A 22,385-nucleotide genomic window follows, 5' to 3' on the forward strand; every position below is an offset into this window, starting at 1 on the left:
TGATTTTTCTTGTGTAGCATGATAATTGGAGAAATATGTATAGAAGAATTGCACGTATTTAACATAAATTGGATTACTTGCCATCTAAGGGAGGGAGTAAAGGGAAGAGGGGGGTGGAAATTTGGAACACAAAGTTTTGCAAGAATCAATACCTAAAAATTATCCACACATGTTTTGAAAGTAAAAAGCTTTAATCATAAATAAATAAATATTTGGTTCCAAATGGAAATAAGGAAAATCACTAGGATCTTTCAAATACAGGAAACGCAATGAAAAAGAACTCATCCGTGGTTTGGAAAAAGCCAACACTGATGGCAAACTCCAGTTTCACTTTCTAAGCAGTCATGGAGAAGAGAGCCCACATGTAGGGCTGACTGGCTCTGACACATCTATTATGCTAATTGTTTGAAGCGCGCCTGGGCTGGGGGAAACACGTGAAGATAACAGACAAGTGGGTTTTCCAAAACTCCTCAAATTTGCCCTGCCCAAGGGTTTTTAACTGTACTTACAGGGTGGTGAGCTGGCTCATGTTGGTGAAGGAGGAATTACTCAAGGAGCCGATTTTATTGTTGCTCAAGTCCCTGGAAACACAAATGTAGGATTTAGAAAAGAGAAAAAAGCCAGTTAATGCAAGTAGAACCTTAGAGGACCCAGTCACACCTGGCCAATGCCCACCCCTTCCCCCACCATCTTTCCTATCATGTGCCCGGTACCACCCTATCACTCCAGGGACCACCTGTGCTCTTTCCCTATCCCTGTTGATGATAAATGGGAGGAGGCAGCTGATGACTGGGACACTGCACAATTCAGTGCCCTTTTTTGAGCCTCATTTATGCATGAGAAGTCAGGACTAGATGAACTCTAAGGTCTGGCCTGGTTTTAAAATTCAGTGAGACTGTGGTTGGTTGGGACATAGCAGAATCACACCCCCTTCAGGAATGCACCTGTATGGATCCATTAACATCTTAGCCTTGACTGCCAGACATTTCTTTTGTTCCTTGGCATGGAAAATAAAGCACCAGACTCAGAATTAGGAAGACCTGGATTCAAATCCCATTTTTGATGCTGTTACTGAGGATAAATCATCCAGCCTGCTTCAGGCTTGCTCTCCTCAGCTGTAAAGTGGGGATAATAGAACCTGAATTGTCTATCTCAGAGAGTTGTTCTAATGAGAGTGTTTTAAAAATTGTAAAGCACTTTATAGATACTGTAGATATAGAGAGTATAATTAACATATAATAATATAAAATATATAAAGATATAAATATAGTAATAATAATAGCTAACATTTGTTGTTCCTATTGGTACTACTATCTAATAAAATCTCTCCTTTCTTGTCTTTCTTCATAACTGTCTCTGTGTCTGTCTTGCACATTTGATTTTGTTGGTTTTCCCTGCCTAGCTCTTTTCTTCTTCTTTTTTCCCTTCCTTCTATAAATGAAAGGATTGGCTTCCTTGGAATTGCACATTTCTTTAGGATCATTTGAAATTGGGAGACATAGTCCAGGGCAGGTATGAATGGTCAGTGACTAAGTTCGACTAAATATTGGGCAAGCAAATGTGCTGCGAGATATCTATATCATTATCACAGCCAATAAACATTTGTTAAATGCTTATTATGTTATATATGCATACACATATGTGTGTATGTGTATACTGGTATAGCCACTTCCCCTACTGAGTTTACTACCTAGTTTTATTTTTTAATAACTTTATTTTTATTTTGCATTAAAGTAAATTTTGTTTTCTTCAAGTTCAGTCAGTTCAGAGTAGTAACTTAAGGTCCTGCATTTAGCTTTAGAAACCCAATTGCACAAGTCCAGGAAGGGGAAGGTCTGATTTTAATCATTTGTGAAGGGAGGGAAAATGGAGTTTTAGTTGGCCATAAGTTCCACATGAGCCAATGATGTCACGCGGTTGGTTGAAAACAAAACAATGACAACAATAAGCAACCCATTCCACCTTAGACTACAGCAGTATTTAAATCATAAGAGGTGATAAGTTCATATTCAGAGCAAGTCAGACATATTTGAGGCATATCATGTTCATTTTTAGGTGACACAGAGGAGCCAGAGAATGTACAGACAATGATGGCCAGGATGGTAAGAATGGGAATGATAATCTGAGTCAAAGAAGCTGAGGATTTGTAGCCTGAATAATCAATCCATCATTCATCAAGCATTTATTAAATATCTACAAGGCACATCATGAGAGAATATAGACGTGACTTTTTCTTTTGTTTATTCCTAAAATTTTCTTCATAAAGTGACTTGCTCTAAGACCCATCTTCATTTCCCACAGGAACAATATTAGAATCGGCTCTACTTGACATTCTGTGAGCATCTAGCTGAGCTATTCACACTTCATTGGGAAGCCATAAAAACCATTCCTGACCAAGGACATCATACAAAAGAAATCGCAGCTGTGACCAACAATAAGTCATAAAAATCATGACAACAATTATAAATCCCTTTAATAATCTCAAGGAGTAAAACAACATTCCAAGCTGGAGATCATAGGCTCATGGAACTAGAAGTGCCCTCTGAAGTCATCTACCCCAACCTCCCTCATTTTACAGAAAAGGAAACAAAATCCCGAGTGACTTGTTCAAAGTCACATGGTAAGAAGCAGAGTCAGGATTCAACCACTTCAGGTTCCTAGAGTCAGAGCTTAGTATTCTTTCCTACCTTACCCTATTACTATTGCTTAAGAAAAGGGCAAAATCCTGACCTCAGACACTTAACAGTTTCTAGCTGTGTGACCCTGGGCAAGTCACTTAACCCCAATTACCTCAGCAAAAAGAAAAGAAGAAAAGAAAAGGGGCAAAAAATACTATTCACCAGAACCACCACACTTATGGTTAGTGGGCCCTATGTATCCATAGCACTCCCAGATGAAAATGCAGTTCCCATCTGATTTTAACATGTTGACATACTGATTTTAAAAATATATATCAATATATGTAGTTTTTTTAAGTTAACATGTGGTCCAGAAAAATCCTTATGTATGGTTTGGTGGTCCCATTTCTGTTTTATTTTGATCCCATTGAGGAGCCCAGTAATTGTATCGGAGATCCCAGTTTACCACAAAATGCAGATATAGAACATAAAACACTCAACTCTCCATTCAGAAATTTGATCTAAAACTAAAATGCTCATTATTATAACACATTGGGATACTTCACAGTCAAATTAATAATAAATTAAGTACTATTAGAAGTGTCTGGAGAAGGGGATTCTTTGGATGGCCCAAGTCTATAAAATGTTTATTCAAGAAATTTCAAATTTGTGCCGTCAATAAATATTCCTACTAAGCAGACTTTTTAATAGTAAGGCCCGACCTAACATTTTGCCCTTTCATCCTATCCTACTTCTCCAATTGGTTCAAAGCTATAAATGCAGTTATTTAGTGCCAGACCAAATAAAGGTCACCAGGAAAAGGGAAGGGCTGTTAAATCACTTTATTTGACATTCTGTTGGCAGCTACCAGAACTCTTCACACTTCATTGGAAGCTCATAAAAACAATCTGGAAGGGCTCCTTTGAGATTGCCTGGATGATCCAGGTTTCTTTAGGGAAAAAAAATCTTTCCAAAGAACTTTGAGCCTATCCCTTCTCTTTGGTGGCAAACAAAGGCTTTCAAAATCAGTAGTGAGGATGTTTTTTCAAGGCTCTTCAAAATATCTCTCACAGAATTACTTCGATAAGTTTTACTATTTAGAAAAAACAAAAAACAAAAGGATAAAGACAGCAAGAATTGAGGCATAAATGTTAATTAGGGGCCACAGCACACAACAAAAAAGATGGCGTTCTATAAACTTGTTCTTTGTGGAATACAGAACCAGGATCAATGAAGGAACGGAGGCAGAGTTAAGTGACTTGGCCAGGATCAAAGAGCTGGTGAAGCTGAATCTGTACTCAGAGCTTCCTGATTTCAAGCCCTTCACTCTGTCCCTAGTGCCACTTAACTGCCCCCAAGAATACTAGGCTCAGTGAATGAAAGTTAGAGGGAAGTAGTTTTTAACACAAGAAAAGGGAGAAAATATATAATTATAGGCATCTACCAATTAAATATACCATGTCCTGATGTACAGCACTTCCATCCATAGACATGTACCAGGGAAGGTGGGGTGCCCTTCTGTTAGGGAAGGGAGTCCTATCCTGGCTCAGAGGTTGGTCAGGCAGCCTCCACGGTTCTTTGCACCTCAGATTCTATGACTCTGTGGAGTTATTCAAGCTCTTCTTGGGAATAACAAATGCCACATATTTATAAAGGTAGCTAGATGATGCACTAGACAGAATGGACTCAGGAAGATCCGAGTTCAAATTCTGCCTCAGTAGAGAGACTATTCACAATGATGAAGTCATAAATCCTTAGAGCAAAGCTGCTTAACCTTGTATGTGAGGGAGTCTGGTAAAGATGGATCCCTTCTCAGAATAACTTTTTGTTGCTTACATTTATGATCAGAGGAAATGCTAAATTTCAAGTAGAGATCAGAGAACATAGAAATGTAAATTTTTCCCCATCCCAGTTTCTGGGCGCCCTGAATTCTATCCATTAACCCCTTGGGAGTCTGTGACCTCAGAGTAAGAACCTTTGACTTAGAATATTTTCTCTATATTTCTAGCTTTGTAGCTAATAATTTAGAAGCATGTCCCTGATGTCACCTTGCAAAGAGCAGCCACCCAGTAAATCTTTTTTAACTAGCTGATGAGCAGGCAAGATTCTGTACATCACAGACAATGCAAAGATCCTGAAGGGCAGCATCTAGTAGAGTGCCTGGCACATAATACTTCATAAATTGTTTGTTAATTAAATATAAAAAATTCCTTCTACTGCTGCTGAATAATGTTTATGAAGGTAGGTATTTTGTACCTCTTTCTTATGGCAAATTATTTGAGGTTATGCTGTGTGAACTGTCAAAGAAGAGAAGTTACTAGCTATGTGTCCTGGCCTGGGGGGACAATAACTGTCAGTAATCTCAGTTTGAGGCAGAAGCCTGGGAAGTAGTTGAGAGGCAGCAGCATGGGTGAGGTAAGCGAAGGAGGACAGAACCAGCATTTGCAGAGTGACTGGGCCAGTTTGTGGAGCAAAACAATAGAAAGTAGTTCGAATGAGGGTTGGTTCAGCTAGAGGGGGATTCCCTGTTGTGGGAGAGTAATTATGAGTGGTATGGAGTGGGAGGAGAGAGTCAGAATGGTGAGTCAGTGGGAGCTTGCAAAAATATACAGAGAGTAACTCAGAAGAACAGAGGATTGAGACAGAGAGATGGAATCTGGATCCCATTTTCATGCCGTCATCCAATGCTACAATGACATAAGTCACCAAAAAGAACAATGCTAAGAGGCTGCTATTTAAATCATGCATTTTTGGAACCTCCCCGGGCTTTGGGGGAAAAGGGTACTTGGGGAAGTATGAGTGGATCCATGCACAGAGCAATCATGGCGCAGGACAAATGCTAATACGATCATGACATTAATAACCAACAAAAATATCAAAGCTTGACTAGACACAGAAGGACCCCTAATCGGGACTTTGCAGAAAGCCTGTCAGGTGTGGATTTGGTCAGTAGCTGGGTCCTCTTGGGGAGAGTATTTTAAAATTGCAGTAAGTGCCAAGGAAGCCTTGCTTGTTCCCTTTGTAACTTCCCTGCCTGCTTCCTAGTGGAGGTACCTAAAATCTGAATGAAAACGAGCATCCTCATTGGGCCAAGGAGTGTCAGGAACATTCATCGGCCAGTGGGGAAGAGGAGTAGCATTTAGACTATGGTGTTGGGGGATGTAGTTCCCGGCGTGTCCACGAGGTGGCAGAATGACTGCACTCAGATTTACACGGAGGAGAAATCCATCTTTCCAAAGGTGGAAATCTAGAGGAGGCTCCAGACCTTTGTGGACCCTCCCTTCAGGGTAGGGATGAAGTGTGTCTGTTTCTTGGCTCTGGGACATTCGTGCACGTGACCCTTTCTTTGTGGGAGGGAGGACCTGAGAAGGGGACAGTCCGGGATACTCACACAAGCTGCAGATATTTGAAGGTGGAGAGCTGGGCCGGGACCAGAGTGAACTGGTTACCATCCAGGTATCTGTGAGAGGGAAGCAAGAGCGAGCCTGTGATGAGCCAGGCCCCATCTCCACCAGCGTCTCTGCCAAGAGACACCCCCATCGTGTCATCTTCCCAAGTAGGAACACCACATTTCCCCTCCGCTCCCACTTCCAGAGCTCTGCATTTTATATCAGTTGAGAGTTCCAGAACAGTTTGCCTCATTAAATTTTTATACACATTACCTCGTTTCACTCTTACGAGAACCCTTTGAAGGGAGAGAGTATGTATTTTTGTTCCGGTTTTGCAGATGAGTACACTAAGCTCCAGAGAAGGCAGATATGGAGCCTAAGATCACGGAGTAAGTAGGTCTGGGAATCAAAACCACACTTCCAGCTCCAAGTGGAGCTCTTTCTACCACACCCAATTTCAGGAGGAAATCCGTTTTTGTTGTGTTTGTAATTAGGTAGGATAACTCCTTTTTTGGCAACAATTAAGCTATAATAAATACCTCTAAAAGCCTTGTGAAACCAAGGGCAGAAACGTGTTTGATGAAATGGGGAAAAAAGCTCCCTCTTTCTTGGCCCTGTCTCTGCCTCCTTACTAAGTCTCATCCTGTTCCTGTTACCTAATTGAGGCATTATCCAAGGCTCAGCTAAGACCCTCTTTTCAGGATCAGAGTCCTAGATCTCCGGCTCCAAAAAAACCTTAGAACTCATCTGATTCAACACATTAATTCTATCAATCAACTTGCCCTGTATCTTTAACTATCACGCTGACGGCCACCAATGAAACTCCATTCTTTATTTGTAACTTTACATTAGCATTCCGGCTCCACACTTCAAATGCCCATTAGACATGTGTGCCCTGTCACTTCTCATTCAGCGTGTTCAAATTCTCCACTTAATCAGCTCTCCCAGCCAAGGCTTAAAACCTCGCCAGCTTTGCTTCTTCCTTCTGTTCGGTTAGTCCCAAATACAGTTCTCCAGGTGTCCCCAACTTTCTATTTGCACTGATACGACCCTAGAGGGACAGCATGGCATGGTGGATAAGGAGGCAGCAAAACCCAAATTCACATTCCGACTTGAACACAAACTGGTTATGTGACTTGGGACAAATGGTTTCCCTTCTTAGTGCTACAAGCTACTCTCTAGAATGCTGCACACCGGCAAAATCAGGTCCACTCCCTATTTCTCACCTCTCTTAGTCTACGCTCTCATCATCTCGTACCTGAGAAATGGTAGCCACCTTGCCTTTATTCTCCAATTCAGCCCCTACGACAAACTTTTCAGGGCAAAATGGTCATATTTCTTGATGTCCCTTGAACATAGAGGGGCATTGCCGTCTTGAATCTTCAACCCCAATGTTCCTAATTAATTTTTCCCCATATATCCAAATTCTTGCTATCCTTCAATGACCAACTTGTTACCTCCCCTTCAGCAAGCCTTCCCTCACTGCTCCAGATCCTTCTGATCTCCCCCTTCTCTAGCCCCCAATAACTCATTCTCTATATCATTAATTCTGGCACCGAATATACCACAACTTACATTGTGACAACCCTTAGGATGATACAATGAGAGTTGTTTGGAACCACCTCAAAGCTGGAAGAAAACCCAGGGAGAATCTAGTGTAATCTAAGACTGAAAATGGATCCCATTTCCAATGGGCTTGCCAAGTGATCCGTGATTATAGCTTTCTTACTGTTCCTCCAACAAGATACTCCATTTTTCCGACTCTGGGCATTTTTGTGGGTTGCTATGCATACCACAACTCTCACCTCTCTGCTTCTTGTCTTCTTTGGCTTCCTCTGAATGCCTACTAAAATCTTTCTTCCTACAGGGAACCTTCCCTCTTTGAGTCTAGTGCCTTCCTTCTGTAGGTGATTTCTAATTTATCCTATCTACAGCTTCACTGTATGTGATGTGTATGTCACATATATGATATGTACATCACATATATATACAGTTGTTTTCATGCATTAATCTGTGAGCTCCCTGAGACCTGGGGCTGATGTCCTCAGCACCTAGAACAGCATCTGACCAGGAGTAGGTGCTTAATAAATGCTTACTATAGTTTTCATGAACAGAAGCTTTTCAAGACTCAGTCTCCCTCTTGGCTAATTCTACTCCTGCTCCTACTTCACTCCTCTGTGGCTCCTCAGAATGAGTCTGATCCCTCTTCCATGAACTACTAGAGGTCAGCTGTCATGTTCCCCTTAAGGCTTTTCTCTTCAAGGCAATAGCACCACCAGCACCACCAAAATGACCAACATTTACGGTGCTAGAGGTCACTTTGCTGAGCTCTTTACCACTATTATCTCCTTTGGCAAAGCTCTCCTTCATTTTCAAGATTAAAAACTCAAGACCTAGAAAGGTTAAACAGGGCCAGGATTTGAACCCAGTTTTTCCTGAATCTGGGTCCAGCATTCAATTCATTACATATTTGCTGTGTGATGAGGACAAGTCACTTTCACCTCTTATTAATGCAGCTTATTCTCTAATACTCTGAATTATAGCAAAGTTAAAATCTCCGTTGCTAGAGCAAGTTTGTGCGCAGGATGCCCTTGCATCAGTGAAAATGAGCTCAATAAATCACCACAACAATATTTGCTCTATCCACCTTACAAGGTTGTTATAAGTAAAGTACTTAGTAAGTGGCAAGTCAATATTTATGTCTATATCTATGTCTGTGTTTATGTCTAGATCTAGATTTATTTAGACAGACAGATGTCTTTCTAGATAGATATCTACATATGAGATTTTAATACTGATAATAGGAAACCCCTCCTTTCTCCCCCATCCCCCAAATCCCTGCATGGCCTTAGCTAAGCCAGAAGGGGCGGAGGAACCCACGAATGGGGTCACTCACAGTTCAGTGACATTCTTGGGGATGCCCTTGGGGAGACCCCGGAGGTGCTTGTTGCTGCAGCGAACCACAGTGTCAAGGCAGGTGCATTCCTGTGGGCACTGCGGCCGTGGGAGGCAGCCTCCTTCCTCCTGACCTGGAAAAGAAATCAGTGAAAGGATGATCATGGAGGGGACCCACCTTTCTTGCTTTCAGTCTTCTGTCTCAAGGCTCAGCTGGGTTCCCTGAGAACTGAAATCACTGGATCCCGACACTAACCTGATCTCTGAATTACCAACAGTGGGTCCTTCTTGGTTAGAACCTCTCACAAATTAGTCTGAGTGCCCTATTTTAGTAAGGCTCTTGATCGGATTCACTCCCTAAAGGGATCAGTTTGACATCTCTGTTTTAGGTAACTCACTAAGCATATTGCTGTTTGTCCTTCCTTCTCAAAGAGAACCATGACATCAGGGAGGGGATGCCATGACAAGTAAGTGAGTGGAATTGGAGTGAGGGAGGGCTGGGCAAAGTCACCTGCCTCACTTTCCCCTCCGGAGCCAGCTGGGACCAGTTACCAGACGTAGATCAAGATAACTGGGGATGGCCCTGGATGCAGTGGGAGACGTTGGTGTTTTTAAGCTAAACATTGACTTGATGGAGGTAGCCCTCGTTCGGTGATTAAGGCTAGGTAAGAAATCCTCTAAGCATATGTGTTGCAGAAAAAGTACTTATCCAGGAGTTCCCTGGACCAATAAAGTCACAAGATAAGTCCCTGTCTTAGTCCTTATGGCTACTGCTTCAAGCTCATCTCTTCTTGAGCCATCAACTGCACTCATCCCTTTTACACTTAAAGCAAATCATTAGCCTTGAGAAAAATGATTATTTCTCTCTCCGATTAATAGTCAGTTATTAAAATAAGGGAGATTTTTTCCCTGTCCTATTTCTTTTTCTAATTTCTCAAGGACAGGGCTGGTGAAAGATAGGATTCTCCTCATCATGGGCACTGCTACTCTACCCAACTAGCTCAGGCTTGGGTGGGGGATATAGATTCTTTGTCTCAATTACCTAAAGCTGGGGGTGCTCTGGATATAGGAACAGTCTCTCTGTCCAAAAGTGACATGATGTCACTCTCAGCCCCTCATTGGAGTGATCTCACTTCTCTTTGTAAAGCCCACCTCTCATTAATTGTTCACTGATCAGAGATGATTGTCACTCTCAGGAACACTCCTCTTCCAAAGGACCTCTAAGAGAGATGGCCAAAGGGCCATCCTTTTATTAATAAACGTGCTGCCATTATCAATAAAATGATTAAATCACCCAGAAATTATCTCTCTTAAACTTTTAAAATGCTGAAGCTTTCTACTTCTCCAAGTAGACTTGTAGGCATTTAATGTGATTTTCTTCAATACCCCTCCTCCATTTTTCAAAACTTCAGAGCATCATCTCTCCTTTCTTTCCCTCTGGGAATACAAGAAGCAACTCTGCTCCTCATCAAGGCATTAAGGCCTCTACTTTGATCTTATTCCTTTCTGTCCTCATTAGGACTTTTCTCCAGTAAGGCTCCTTCCAGTCTGCTTCCAAATCTCCTCAATTTTATATATACATAAATGTAACTGTGTATATGGTATGTATGTATACATATATGCGTATATTGTATATAATATTTGGGGGATAGCTAGGTGAATCAGTATCTTTGCCAAGAAAACTCCAAAATAGAGCCACAAAGAGTTGGAAATGGCTGTAAAACTAACAAAAACAATCGTGTGTGTGTCTGTGTGTGTGTGTCTGTGTGGAATTTATCTGTACAGGCCATCACTACCTCAAATTCAACATGCCCAAGACCTGTTCTAATGATTTCTCTCTCAAAACCTTCTCTTTCTTACTTCTCCATTTCTGTCAATGACATCATCTATGCAGTTTCCTGTGTTCGAAACCTTGATATTGTTTATCTCCAATAGTCTTGTCCATTCCAGCTACAAAGCAATTGTAGCATCCATCCCCTTCTCCCTGTTCCTACCACTATCACCCTGGCACAGGTCCTTATTACTGCTCATCTAAATAACTGCAATAAATAAAAACTGCAAAAGGTTTTCCCACCTTTATTCTCTACTCTCAAATTATCATTCATACCGCATAATTACCTCTAGGCATAATCATGTCATCTGCCTACTCAAAAATCCCTATTACCTGCTGACTCTGTATTCTAGTATGAGCCTCTCTCTTAGCTGGACCTCATATTACTATCCTCATAGATGGAGCTTTATGGCTGAAATGGCCTCCTCTGTGTCCTAAACTTGCTCTGTTTTTGTTGACACTGTCCCCTGTGCTGGAAATTCCTCCCTTCTCTTTGCCTGTGGATTTTCTACTCATCCTTTAAAGTCTCACTCACTTAGCACGTCAGCTATGACCTTCCAACTTCACTTAGCACTCCATTCAGCCCCTCTCTAATTCACTTACCATAAATACATTATAACATGCATTCTTTTTATGCATCTCATTCTTCTACAAAACTTGATTCTCCGTGCAGCCCAGAATATGTTCTAACACAGCTTTATTATCTCCTCCAATGTTTGCCATTGTGTTCTGCACAGAGTAGATGCTTAATAAAGCTTTGCAGAATCTAATGGAAGAGTAGTGTTGGGAGAATGGAAGGGCCCTGAGAGTAGGGGCTGTTGGAACTTTTCCATTTTATCCCCATCACTGGTATAATACTTGACACATAGTAAGCGATTAATAAATGCTTGTTGATTGATTAAGCTGTGCTCAAAGGAACTTGACCAGAAATGATTTTTTAAAAATCTTGAAAAATTAATGAGCCCAGGCTATCTAGCATAATTTGGTAAGGGGTAGGGCAGGATATGAGAACTATCTTTAAATATTTGCATGTATGGAATTTTTAAATAACCCTGTGGGAGGTAGAAGTGTGACCCACCAGATGGGTTACAGCAATATGGATTTTTGCCCAATATGAGAAAGGATTTCCTAACAATCAAAGTTGGTCCACCTTTAAAGTCATCACTATCTTAGAAAGTGACAGACCCCTAAAAGGCATAGGATCGTACCATTTAGAATTGGAAACTGAGACCCAGAAAAATTAAATCATTCTCCCAGATCACACAGCTGAAAAATGGCAGAATCAGGAATGAGAATGAGCTCTTCTGCCTCCAAATTCAACCCTCTTTCCATTGAACCTTGTTGTGAGTAGAGATCAGATGAATAAAGAGAGCTCCCTTTGCTGATGTGGGGTCTCACATGGGAGTTACACTAACTGACCCACAGTTCCTTTGAGCTCTGAGCTTCTGCTTTTAGATTCTGCCCAAGTTTCTTTAACTTCCTTAGCTTTACAGCTAAGGACACGGCAAGAATTTGGGATTTCTCTGGCCTGGTTTAGCTGGAAGTCAGGTTAGGCACACGGGGTGGGAAGACTGATTCATGTTCCCAGCAGGGACTTAATGCAACAATGGGAGAAGATGGGGCATTGCATCTGTTATGCTCCTGCACAACTCACCCTTCTACAGGACCCAAACAACACTTGACTTTTGTCTAGGGCAGGGCTATGCAGACAGCAGGCGCTAAATATCAGCACTACAGTTCAGTGTCCTCCCAATGAGGCTGTATTAGAGGGGTTTGTTATACACCCAAGAGTCCAGTGATCCTGGAAGCACTAGAGAAGGCAGGAATTCTCACTATTAGCCTTGACGTTTCTGTACCATGCAATCAATGAATCAACAAACATTGATTAGACCTTTCTATGTGCCATAAATACTGGGGATATAAAGAAAGGGAAAAGAAGCCCTTCAAGGCAGTTGAGGAAACTGAGACCCAAAAAAACTAAATCGCTCTCCTGGATCACACAGCTGAAAACAGTGAGCCCCTCTGCCTTCATATTCAACTCTCTTTCCATTGAACCTTCAAGGAGATTATACTTTAATGGGGGAGACATCAAGTATCAAAATAGATCCATACAAAATATGTAGAATAGATGGACAGTAATCTTGTAAAGAAAGGCTCTAACATCTTGGATTGGGGGAGAAGGGGAGAAAGGTTTCCTGATTGGGATTCAAGAGAGAATAAGTATGTCCACGAGCCAGGAACTGTCTCCTTCCTGAGAAGACATCAGAGAAGTGATTTCTTGGAACCCAAGATGTTCTTTAATGGGAAGATCCTAGAGTGAGGAGGGATGATCTGATGAAGTGAGCCCAAGAGAAGGGGGAGGGTATGTCCCAGGTCCAGCCCTGCAGGTCTCCAGCAGGTGATACAGCAGGGCTGTGAGGTACAAGGAGAGCTGACTTCAGCGCGAACGTGTGGAGAAGCCTGAGCCCCCTGTTCTTGGCAGAGTCCTTGCAGCCCCTCTAAGGGTTCATTCTGTGACCTCCTCTCCTAGCCGGCTCCCAGGCTGACCCCAGCTAGGCCCACCCCCCAGGATGCCTGTGAGTTACCTTCCTCACACCTGAAGTCGGGGAAGGCCACGTCCTGGAGTGGGATCTGCCGTAAGAAGTCTGGGTTCTGACACCGGGGGTTCCCAGTCACGATCTTCCTCTTCCGGAGCCAGTCCCCCAGCCAGGCCAGCTGGCAGTTACAGTTGAATGGATTAGCCAGGAGATTTCTAAAAGGATAAGGAGCCACAAATAACAACGACCACAATAATAACAATAGTTAACATTTATGTTGTACTTTAACATATTATTTCTTTTAATTATTACAACCCCATGAGGCTTTGTGGTCGTCGTTCCATTGTGTCCAATTTTTTGTGACCCCATTTTTGGGGTTTTCTTGGCAAGGATACTGCAGTGGTTTGCCATTTCTTTCTCCAGCTCATTTTAAAGATGAGGAAACTGAGACAATCAGGGCTATGACTTGCCCAGAATCACACACTAGGAAGTATCTGATTTGAACTTGACAGTCTTTCTGACTCCAAGTCTGACACTGTATGAACCTAGTTACTCCCTTATGATGAAGGTGCTGTCATTTTCATTATTTTACAGAAGAGAACAGGTTAAATGACTTGCCCCAAATCACACAGATAGTAATTATTTAAAGCAAAAATTGAACTCAGGACTTCCTGATTCCAAGTGCAATACTTCAGTTTCTGTCCCATCTGTCTTTGTTCATGAGCTTAAAAAAAGACCATATAACGGCCACATATTCCTGGGTGTTGGATTATTCAACTTTTGCCAAGGTATGAATACATTAAAGTGTGTCATGAGAATAAGGGATCTTCCAAGTTGACAAATGCACCAAAAATGATACCTCCAAATGCTCTGCCTCCCCTTTAAACACCATATCCTTATTTCAGTGGCACTGGAATTCCTCTTTGGGAGATGTCTTTGGAGTCGGCTTGGCCATGCATGAAAACCTGTGCCTTCATTACTGCAAACAGTTCCCAGAAAGGGGCTACAAATATTCTCTGAGTAATGGGACCAAGTGTACAACTTGCTGAGTAACTACTGAAAGGGACATCGCTCGCTGACATGTATGAGAACAAGTGTGTACATTTATTTTTCAAACAAGTCATATCACTGAAAAGTCACACCTCATATTCTAATCTTTTATAAAAGATTGTATATAGTTTATAATAATATATAAAGATTATATACCAACTTTTATAAAAGTTTTATTTTATAACACATAGAAATATATTAACGATGGGATTGGGACCATTCTGAGATCCCTCTGAGACATGGAGCTCACCGCTCCAGCAAGCCTACAATCCACAGTGCAACATCAAAAATGTCAGTGGAAGGGGAAAGGGGAAGGCTTAATCCAAAATGGAGAAATAATTTTAAAAATCGTTCCCCTTTGGCCTTAGGATAAATGCTTGTATTTACTTCTGAATAAGGATGTGCGTAATGTTCAGGGGAATTCCCAACGCACCAAATAATGATCATATATCTATAATCATATAAACTTTTACAGCATTTTACAGTTTACAATTGGCGTCAGACACTTTTCTTCATCTTTCAAATGAGGTGGAGAAGGAAATGGCAAACCACTCCAGTATCTTTGACCCCCAAATGGGCTCATAAAGAGTCGGACATGACTGAACTGACTGATAAACAAGAGTTGCTAGACTGATACAAGCCCCAGCTGAACCATATTCTTTCAGTATTTGGAATCATTACTCTTCCCTAAGGTGAGAGATCGTAATTAAAGATCCAAAAGGTTTCTGACCAGTCTGCTGCCTATCAGGAAGAGGAGAATAAACATGAGTATGAAAAGGCCCAACAAAGAAATTAAAAGATAACCAGGGCTGGAAAGGAAGATTTATCTCAATTACATAGTCAATGAGTAACACTTATCTTTTTCATTTTTTCCTTTGGCTCCCTCCCTTCACCCACTCCCAAGGCAGGCTGCCACCTGCTATTTATTTCTACCATAAAATCAGAATATTTTTCTTTTCAAGGGCATACTTTAAAAGTATAAATTTCCAGGCAGAAATTACAAAATTCACATTTAGTTAAGTAGGACATCCAATGGGAAGAGGCCATGTAGACTCCAGCTAAGTTCCCACCACTCTCCTCTAATGTGAATTCCCAGCAAATCTTTTCACAGTATCTGAGAGGCTTAGAGAGCCAGGCTCAAGTGACAAAAAGAGCTGGATTCAAATTCTGCCTCTCACTACTTGTATGACCTTGACCAAGACCATGGAGACTATTGCCACTTTTTACCTTTGTATTGTAAATTTAGAATGGGAAGGGACCTTAGGGGTTATATCGTCCTCTCTCTCATTTCACAGATTTAGAATTAAAGCCAAGAGTAGTTAAATGACCTGCCCATCTAGTAAGTGTGTAAGGGAGGATTAGAATCCATCTCTTCTGGACTGGAAGCCCAGCACTCTATTCACCATCATATGCTCTTTCACCCCTGACTCAACTCAATGGGCTCTGGTCACCAGGAAAAAAAAAAGTGATATGGCCTTGTTTGGTGAGACCGACTCCGGCTGAGTTTTACTCCATCTCACCCTCACGTGTCCCTGGAGCAGACGGGGCAGGGAAGGTGCTGGGGCCTCGGGGGCAGGTGCCTGCCAGCCTCTGGGACAGGGAGCTCCCAGCTGACTAAGGGGACACCCGACTTACAGAGTGGAGAGGGACTGGAGGGTGTCAAAGGCTCCGGGCGAGATGGTGCTGATCTGGTTGTCGTAAAGCGAGAGGAGCCGGACATTCCGAAGGCCTGTGAAGCTGTCATTGTGGATGCAGCTGATGCGATTGTTCCTCAGCATTCTGCGGAAACAAGGAGAAAAGGGAGAGCAGGGGTCCTCCTGGCTCAGAAACCGATCTGCTGAACCTGCTTCCCAAAGGAACCCTCCTTCTGGATTCACAGGACTTAGAGACAGAGAGATCTTAGAAACATTCTGGTCAGAGGGGCCAACTGTGTTTGGGTCCAGCCCTCTGGTGGTCTAGCAAAACCCAGATACCCCTTCACATAATAATGCTTTTAAATGAGTAAAATAAATATATAAATAAAATACAGAGAATTGCAGAAGATACCACGGATACCAAAAACCATTTTGGAGATGGGAAGGTTGTAATCACATGTAACTTAGCAATGGGTCCAATAACTAGAGAAATTTGAAGTCATAATGAGTGGAAAAGGTATTTTGAGATAATGTAGCCAAGGGTAATGGGATATCACATCTGTGATGGAATGCTTCTTCCCCTGAGCAGTGAAATCTGTGCTGTGCTATTCATAATTGAAGGAAATTCTCAATTTCAGTTATAAGTTGAGTGTAAATAATGGTGTAATTTTTTCTCTCATCTAAGTTGATGGTCCCCTCCTGAAATCTTTCCACAGACCCCAGGTTAACAAGTTCTGATTAAGTACCAACTTCTCCTTTTACAGATGAGAAAACTACAGCCTAGAGAGAAGTAACCTGGTCAAAGTGGCAAAAACAGGAACGGAACACAGCTCTGGAACCCTGTTGCTTTTTAAAAACCAAAGTTCTTTTGAAATAAACACGTGGTAGAGCAGTATTAGAGAGCTTTTCTACGGGGAATTCCCTACACCAATGAAATCCGGATCCAGACCAATTATATATATTTATAGGTATTATATGTGATTTACATACATCCTTATGCATATGTATATATGTATCCTCTACATATGTTTATTTATCTATATCTATGAACAGTGGTTCTTCTGCATTCAAGAGGATCATCTCTTCAGGATGTCATGCTGATTTACTCTTAAAACATAGGATGACCTACATCATTCATATGCACAAGACAGACCCCTAAGTCCTCAGCAGAAAACAGGAAAGACGTTGTGACCAAATAGCTTTTTATAACCTTGATAGTGCTACAGAAAATAATATTTTTTGTAACAAGGTAACAGGAATAAGTCCCATTATTTCTTGGCAACCCCATCTTCCTTGTTCCCATTCCCTTTCCATTTTAATAGTCATTGTCCCAATCCGCAGAGCTCCAAGCCAATGTCTCTCCCACTCACAGTCTCCCAGGTACTCACAGGGTCCTTAGACCATCCAGACCCCGGAACATGCCGCTCCGGATGGATTCCAACTGGTTGACAGTCAGGTGCAACTCACTCACTGAGGCTGCCCCCTCAAAGGCACCATCTTCTATCTCTGCTACCTTGTTGTTGCTGAGGTTACTGGGGACAACAGGAGGGAAAGAGAAAGGGGAACACGATGAGTGTTTTGAATCCAGGACTGTTTATCCACAGAGGGGGTTCTTTTCCCCCCTTTGTCCTTTAGAATTCTCTCAGATTTGGACCCTTGAGAAACTCCTCTCTAACCAGAAACCTTCATCTAACTGGTCTCCTGGTCAGCATCTACTCTCTAACAGAAATTCTCCTGCTATCATTATTCCTAGTGCTTGGAGTTTCTCTTCAACCTCAAAATCAGGCTCAAGTCCCATTCTTCAACCTCCAGGTCAAATGCCATCTATCTACGATATCTTCCCTGATCTTTATAGGAGGAAAATGATCTCCCCCTCCTTCCCTTATGCATTCATTAATATCATTTTGGGGGTGTCTATGACATATTCCCCTACTAGAGGGCAGACTCTCTGCTTGTTTATCCTTGTATCATCAAGCATAATGCTCCACACATTCTGGGGGCTTGTAGAATATTTGTTGAATCAAATTGAACTCACATTTTCTTCAGATGTGGAAGTTTTTTAAAAATTCCAGTGGCCTCTAATATTGAGATTTCATTGTTGTTCAACCGTCTGTGGTAGACAAGGAAAAGAAGAGGTTTTGAGAGGGAGAAGTTGAAGTCACTTCCAAATGAAAAGCCTATCAGATAACAGTATGATAGGGGCAGATCTGAGAAATTCCATTAAAATTACATCACCACCCCAAAAGAGTCCTCTCATTAAGTCAGATTCTCTGATTCTGTTAAAATAATGGTAGATCTAGAGCTAAAACAGTGAAAATTAAAGATACTTTTTCAATATGAATAAATAAATTACATATATATTGAATGTATATATTGATAAATGCACATATGTGATCGATCAAGATCAGCATTTGGCTAATAGTTTTAAAGAGTATCCTGAAAAAGGAGATATTATCAAGTGCATTCACTAAGGTCATATTTTATTTTTCATTAAAATCTTTCTTTTTTTTAGCTTGGTGTTTATTTAACAAATATCTGCTATAGTAGGCAAATATTTGTTAATTTGGTTTAACCGAGGTCTCAATTTACAAATCCATAATATATTTGCAAAATCTTTAATATGTATGAATTTCACAAGCATACCCTTGGCAAAACAGAAGCTCCTACTGAAGGCAACAAATGAATATATTTCAGAATAGAACTACAAACAGAAGTTTAATTTTCTAATCACTGTTTCCCATTTGCCTAAGTTCAGTATTTGGGCTCAAAGGAGCAAATAAACAAATATCTCACATAACTTCCAAGAATAGGGTAATTGCTATATATAAATACATGTTTACCCTTAAAATGTCGCTTAAGTAGGAGGGAGGCATAATTATACCCATTTTGTAGAATGAGAAATTGGGGTACACTGTTCAAAGTCAATCAGCTCATCAGCAGCAAGGGAGCAAAACTGTCCAGACATCTCACTGAAGGGTGGAACCCATTACCCTCCGATGTTTATGGTGGAAGGCCATCTGCCAATTCACTTTTCCAACTGTCCTACTGAGGGCTCTCAGGATCAATGGAGGTTGCTACCATCACCACAGTACCCACGTACCCCTATGATTCAGCAGGGATTGGGATGGGAGTGACTAACTGCCCCTCTGGCAGTCCCCAAGATTGAACAGGAGGATGCTGTCTCTGTGACAGCTGTAGAGAATAAAGCCAGGAGGCAAGCCCAGAAAGAACGGAAGAGGAGAGTGGGAGGGAGGGGAGGAAGGAGGAAGGCCAAGACTCAGGCCAAGGCGGCAGAGAAGGTGCCCTCACAGCTCTGCAGTGGACTGGGGGATGCGCTCTGGGATCTTGGTGAGTTTCAGGTTGGAGCACTCCACCACGTTGGATTCACAGCGGCACTTGTGAGGACAGACGGCATCGCTGTTGCACTCGCTGTTCAACCGGTAATCCTCCGTGCCTGGCCGAGGGAAGGAGTGGTGAGAGGTCAGGGAGCGGCGGGGGCCGGGGACCACCCTGCTCCTCGGATGCCCAGGTCTGGCCCCAGTGGGCATGCAGCAGGACCCTTGTCCCCCCACCCCTCTCGGGACATCCCCGTGCCTCTGAGGTCCCTTACCTGGAAGGAAGTACTGCTCTTTTGCTAGAGATGGAGACAAAACCAAAAAGAACTGGCTGAGTGTCAGAACAGATTGGGAACCTGAACCTAATCTAATAACTCATATAGATGACCCAGGGACAGAATCTGAAGGCCCAAGGATATCTCTAAAGTCATTACAAAGAATTCTTCTCTATAAGTTCTAGAGAAGCTCTGTTTTCCAAAGGCAAAACCCCACCTTTGCTACTTATTAAGCAAGTTATTGGATCTCCCTAGAGATTCTCCATTTTCTCATCTATAAAATGGGGGAATTGGACCAGATGGCCTTCTAACGTCGCCTAGATCCTCTGAAAATGAGGGGACTGCACAGGATTTCCCAAGTTCAGCTCTGACATTCTGTGACTGATGCTGAACGGTAGCAGTGCATTTGTATTGGGCATCTGAACTGAGCTAAAAACAAGCTTATAGAAATAATGCATCATGGTAAAGGATGGATCAGGAACTATTTTCATTGTACAGATGGGGATAGATTATACTAAGAAAGTATCTTAAATCTGAAAGGGATTTTAAAGGCCATCTAATCCAAGCCTCCCATTTTACAGATGAGAAAACTAAGGTCCAGAGAATGCAACACCTGACCAAAGTTATGCAACTAGGTGGCGGTCACCCAGGTGGATTGCTTTTTGACATTTCTCATATGAGAACCTGGCCTGGATCTCAGGGTTGTGAGTTTCAGTCCCACCCAATGGAACCCTACTGCCCCAATAAACATGGTATTATACCAGCGTAAGTGACAGAAAACATTCCTGCTAGTTAAAGGATTGGAGGAACCTTCATCTCACAATTTCTGTGTTCCCAATTCTTAGGACTCCCAAGAGAACAAAAAGTCAGGGAAGAAATCTTATGGGCAAGGCTATGTGGGGTTGTTTCTATTGATTCTTGAATCCTAAAATTTCCTAGACAGTTCTGGATTTCCTTTTCTTCACCCCAAGAAAAATGGAGACAGAAAGACAGTTACCTGAGCACCTGAATTTCTTGCTTTTGATCTGCCCGATGCGCTTGTTGGCCAGCCGGCGGGGACTGGCGCAGCGGGCTCCACTGGTCTCGATGGGGTTAGTGCGTAAGAAATCTGCTAGCCACTTCAGGTTACAGTCACAGATGAACGGATTTTGAGCCAGGTGCCTTTCCAAAGGGAAGACAAATTAGAAATAAAGAAAAAATGATAAAAGAACTTTTCTGGCCTCCATCTAGACTCTCCAAACTAGCCTAATTAACCATGAAGGTCAGAGAAGGGATCGGAAGAGAAACAAGAAATTGGGCAGTGTTGGACGCAGCATTATTTAACCATGGGTATGGGGAAGGGGAACTGATGGGAATGAGAGAGTAGTGGGGGTCAAGAGAGCTGACAAGGCAGGGTTGGGGTCTTTATGGGGGGGTGCCAGGAAGAGGGAAGGAGCCAATAGAGAGGGCTGCGAGATATGGGATGGGAGTGAAAGGAGGGGGGTAGTGAGAGAGCTGATGTGGAAGAGGTAGGACATGAGCTATAAAGGATGGGTTACATGTTATTATTCTTTTCTTTATTAAAGTTTTTCATTTTTCAAAACATATGCGTGGACAACCCTTCAACACTAGCCCTTGTAAAACCTTGTCCAATTCCTCCCCCCCCCTTTCTCCCACACCTTCCCTAGATGGCAAGTAGTCCGATATATGTTAAACATATATGTTAAATTCAATATATGCATACATATTTATACAATTTTCTTGCTGCACAAGAAAAATCAAATCAAACCAGAAAAAAAGAAGCAAAACCAAACGCAAGCAAACAACAAAAAAAGAGTGAAAATGCTATGTTGTGAACCACACTCAGTTTCCACATCTCTCTCTGAGTGCAGATGGCTCTCTTCATCACAAGACCATTGGAACCGGCATCTCATTGTTGACGAGAGCCACGTCCATCCACATTGATCATGTTTAAGCTGGTTGTTGCCATGTACAATGATCTCTTGGTTATACTCATCTCCCTCAGCATCCGTTCATCCTTTCTACAAGGCAGATACTATAGACACTCAGTAAGAATCCTTATTCTTTATGTTTCCCAGAAGTGGCAGAGGGTTTGCTAAGCACCATCCATGGCCTTTCACCTTGCTCCTGAGTGGCCAGCAAAACATATTTCTCAAACAGCTCACTGAGACTAAGAATTTGTGGTTGGTCATCACAGACCATGTGGCTGTCCACTGTGTAAATAACTGGTCCTTTGGGGGATTAATCCCATGATAGCCTCAAGAGTTCCCTGCCTGATTAACTGAACTGACCTGTCCAAACCAAGACCAGGTCTAAAGAACAACCTTACTTTTAACTTTTTAAAAGATATGAATTACCTGACCTAAAATTCAAAGCAGCACTTTCCACCCAACTGCCTACTATATAAGCAATAGCACAATCACTCACATTTACATTGCATTTAAAGGTTGGCAAAAGCATTTTCCTCACAGCAGCTCTATGAGGTAGGCAATTCCAGTATTATCATCTCTCTTTTATGTTCGAAGAAATAAAGAGGTTAAATAACTTATCTATAATCAGAGAGTTCCTAATTGTCAGATCTAAGCCTGCCCTACCAAACTGCATTCCTCTGGGTTTTTCCATCTTACCCCTGAAATCTCCCAAGTATGGAAGATCCCACCAGCCCTGGAACTTAGACCTCAGAAGCACCTGCTGCCCTGCTTGGAAGGCTCCTCCCAGTACCTCCACTTAACAAGGATGACCAGCCCAGCCGTTTCCTCATTCCCCTGCTGGCTGAACTCCTTTGGACATTAAGTAGCAGCATCTTTTCCCCACACTTTTT

At 42.1% G+C, this 22,385-nt stretch overlaps 1 protein-coding gene across 1 annotated transcript in view; it reads right to left on the bottom strand.

Moving 5' to 3' along the window:
* SLIT1 (slit guidance ligand 1) overlaps window positions 1-22,385 on the bottom strand; it is a 247,773-nt gene that overhangs the window by 30,061 nt on the left and 195,327 nt on the right. Inside the window, 10 exon segments of the mRNA XM_074295970.1 lie at window positions 510-581; window positions 6,010-6,078; window positions 8,904-9,036; window positions 13,319-13,485; window positions 15,956-16,099; window positions 17,343-17,486; window positions 17,990-18,064; window positions 19,264-19,408; window positions 19,565-19,588; window positions 20,562-20,725. Of these exon segments, the coding sequence (XP_074152071.1) occupies window positions 510-581; window positions 6,010-6,078; window positions 8,904-9,036; window positions 13,319-13,485; window positions 15,956-16,099; window positions 17,343-17,486; window positions 17,990-18,064; window positions 19,264-19,408; window positions 19,565-19,588; window positions 20,562-20,725 (1,137 nt within the window).

The sequence above is a fragment of the Sminthopsis crassicaudata genome, chromosome 2 (assembly GCF_048593235.1).
Source record: "Sminthopsis crassicaudata isolate SCR6 chromosome 2, ASM4859323v1, whole genome shotgun sequence".
Classification (NCBI taxonomy): domain Eukaryota; kingdom Metazoa; phylum Chordata; class Mammalia; order Dasyuromorphia; family Dasyuridae; genus Sminthopsis; species Sminthopsis crassicaudata.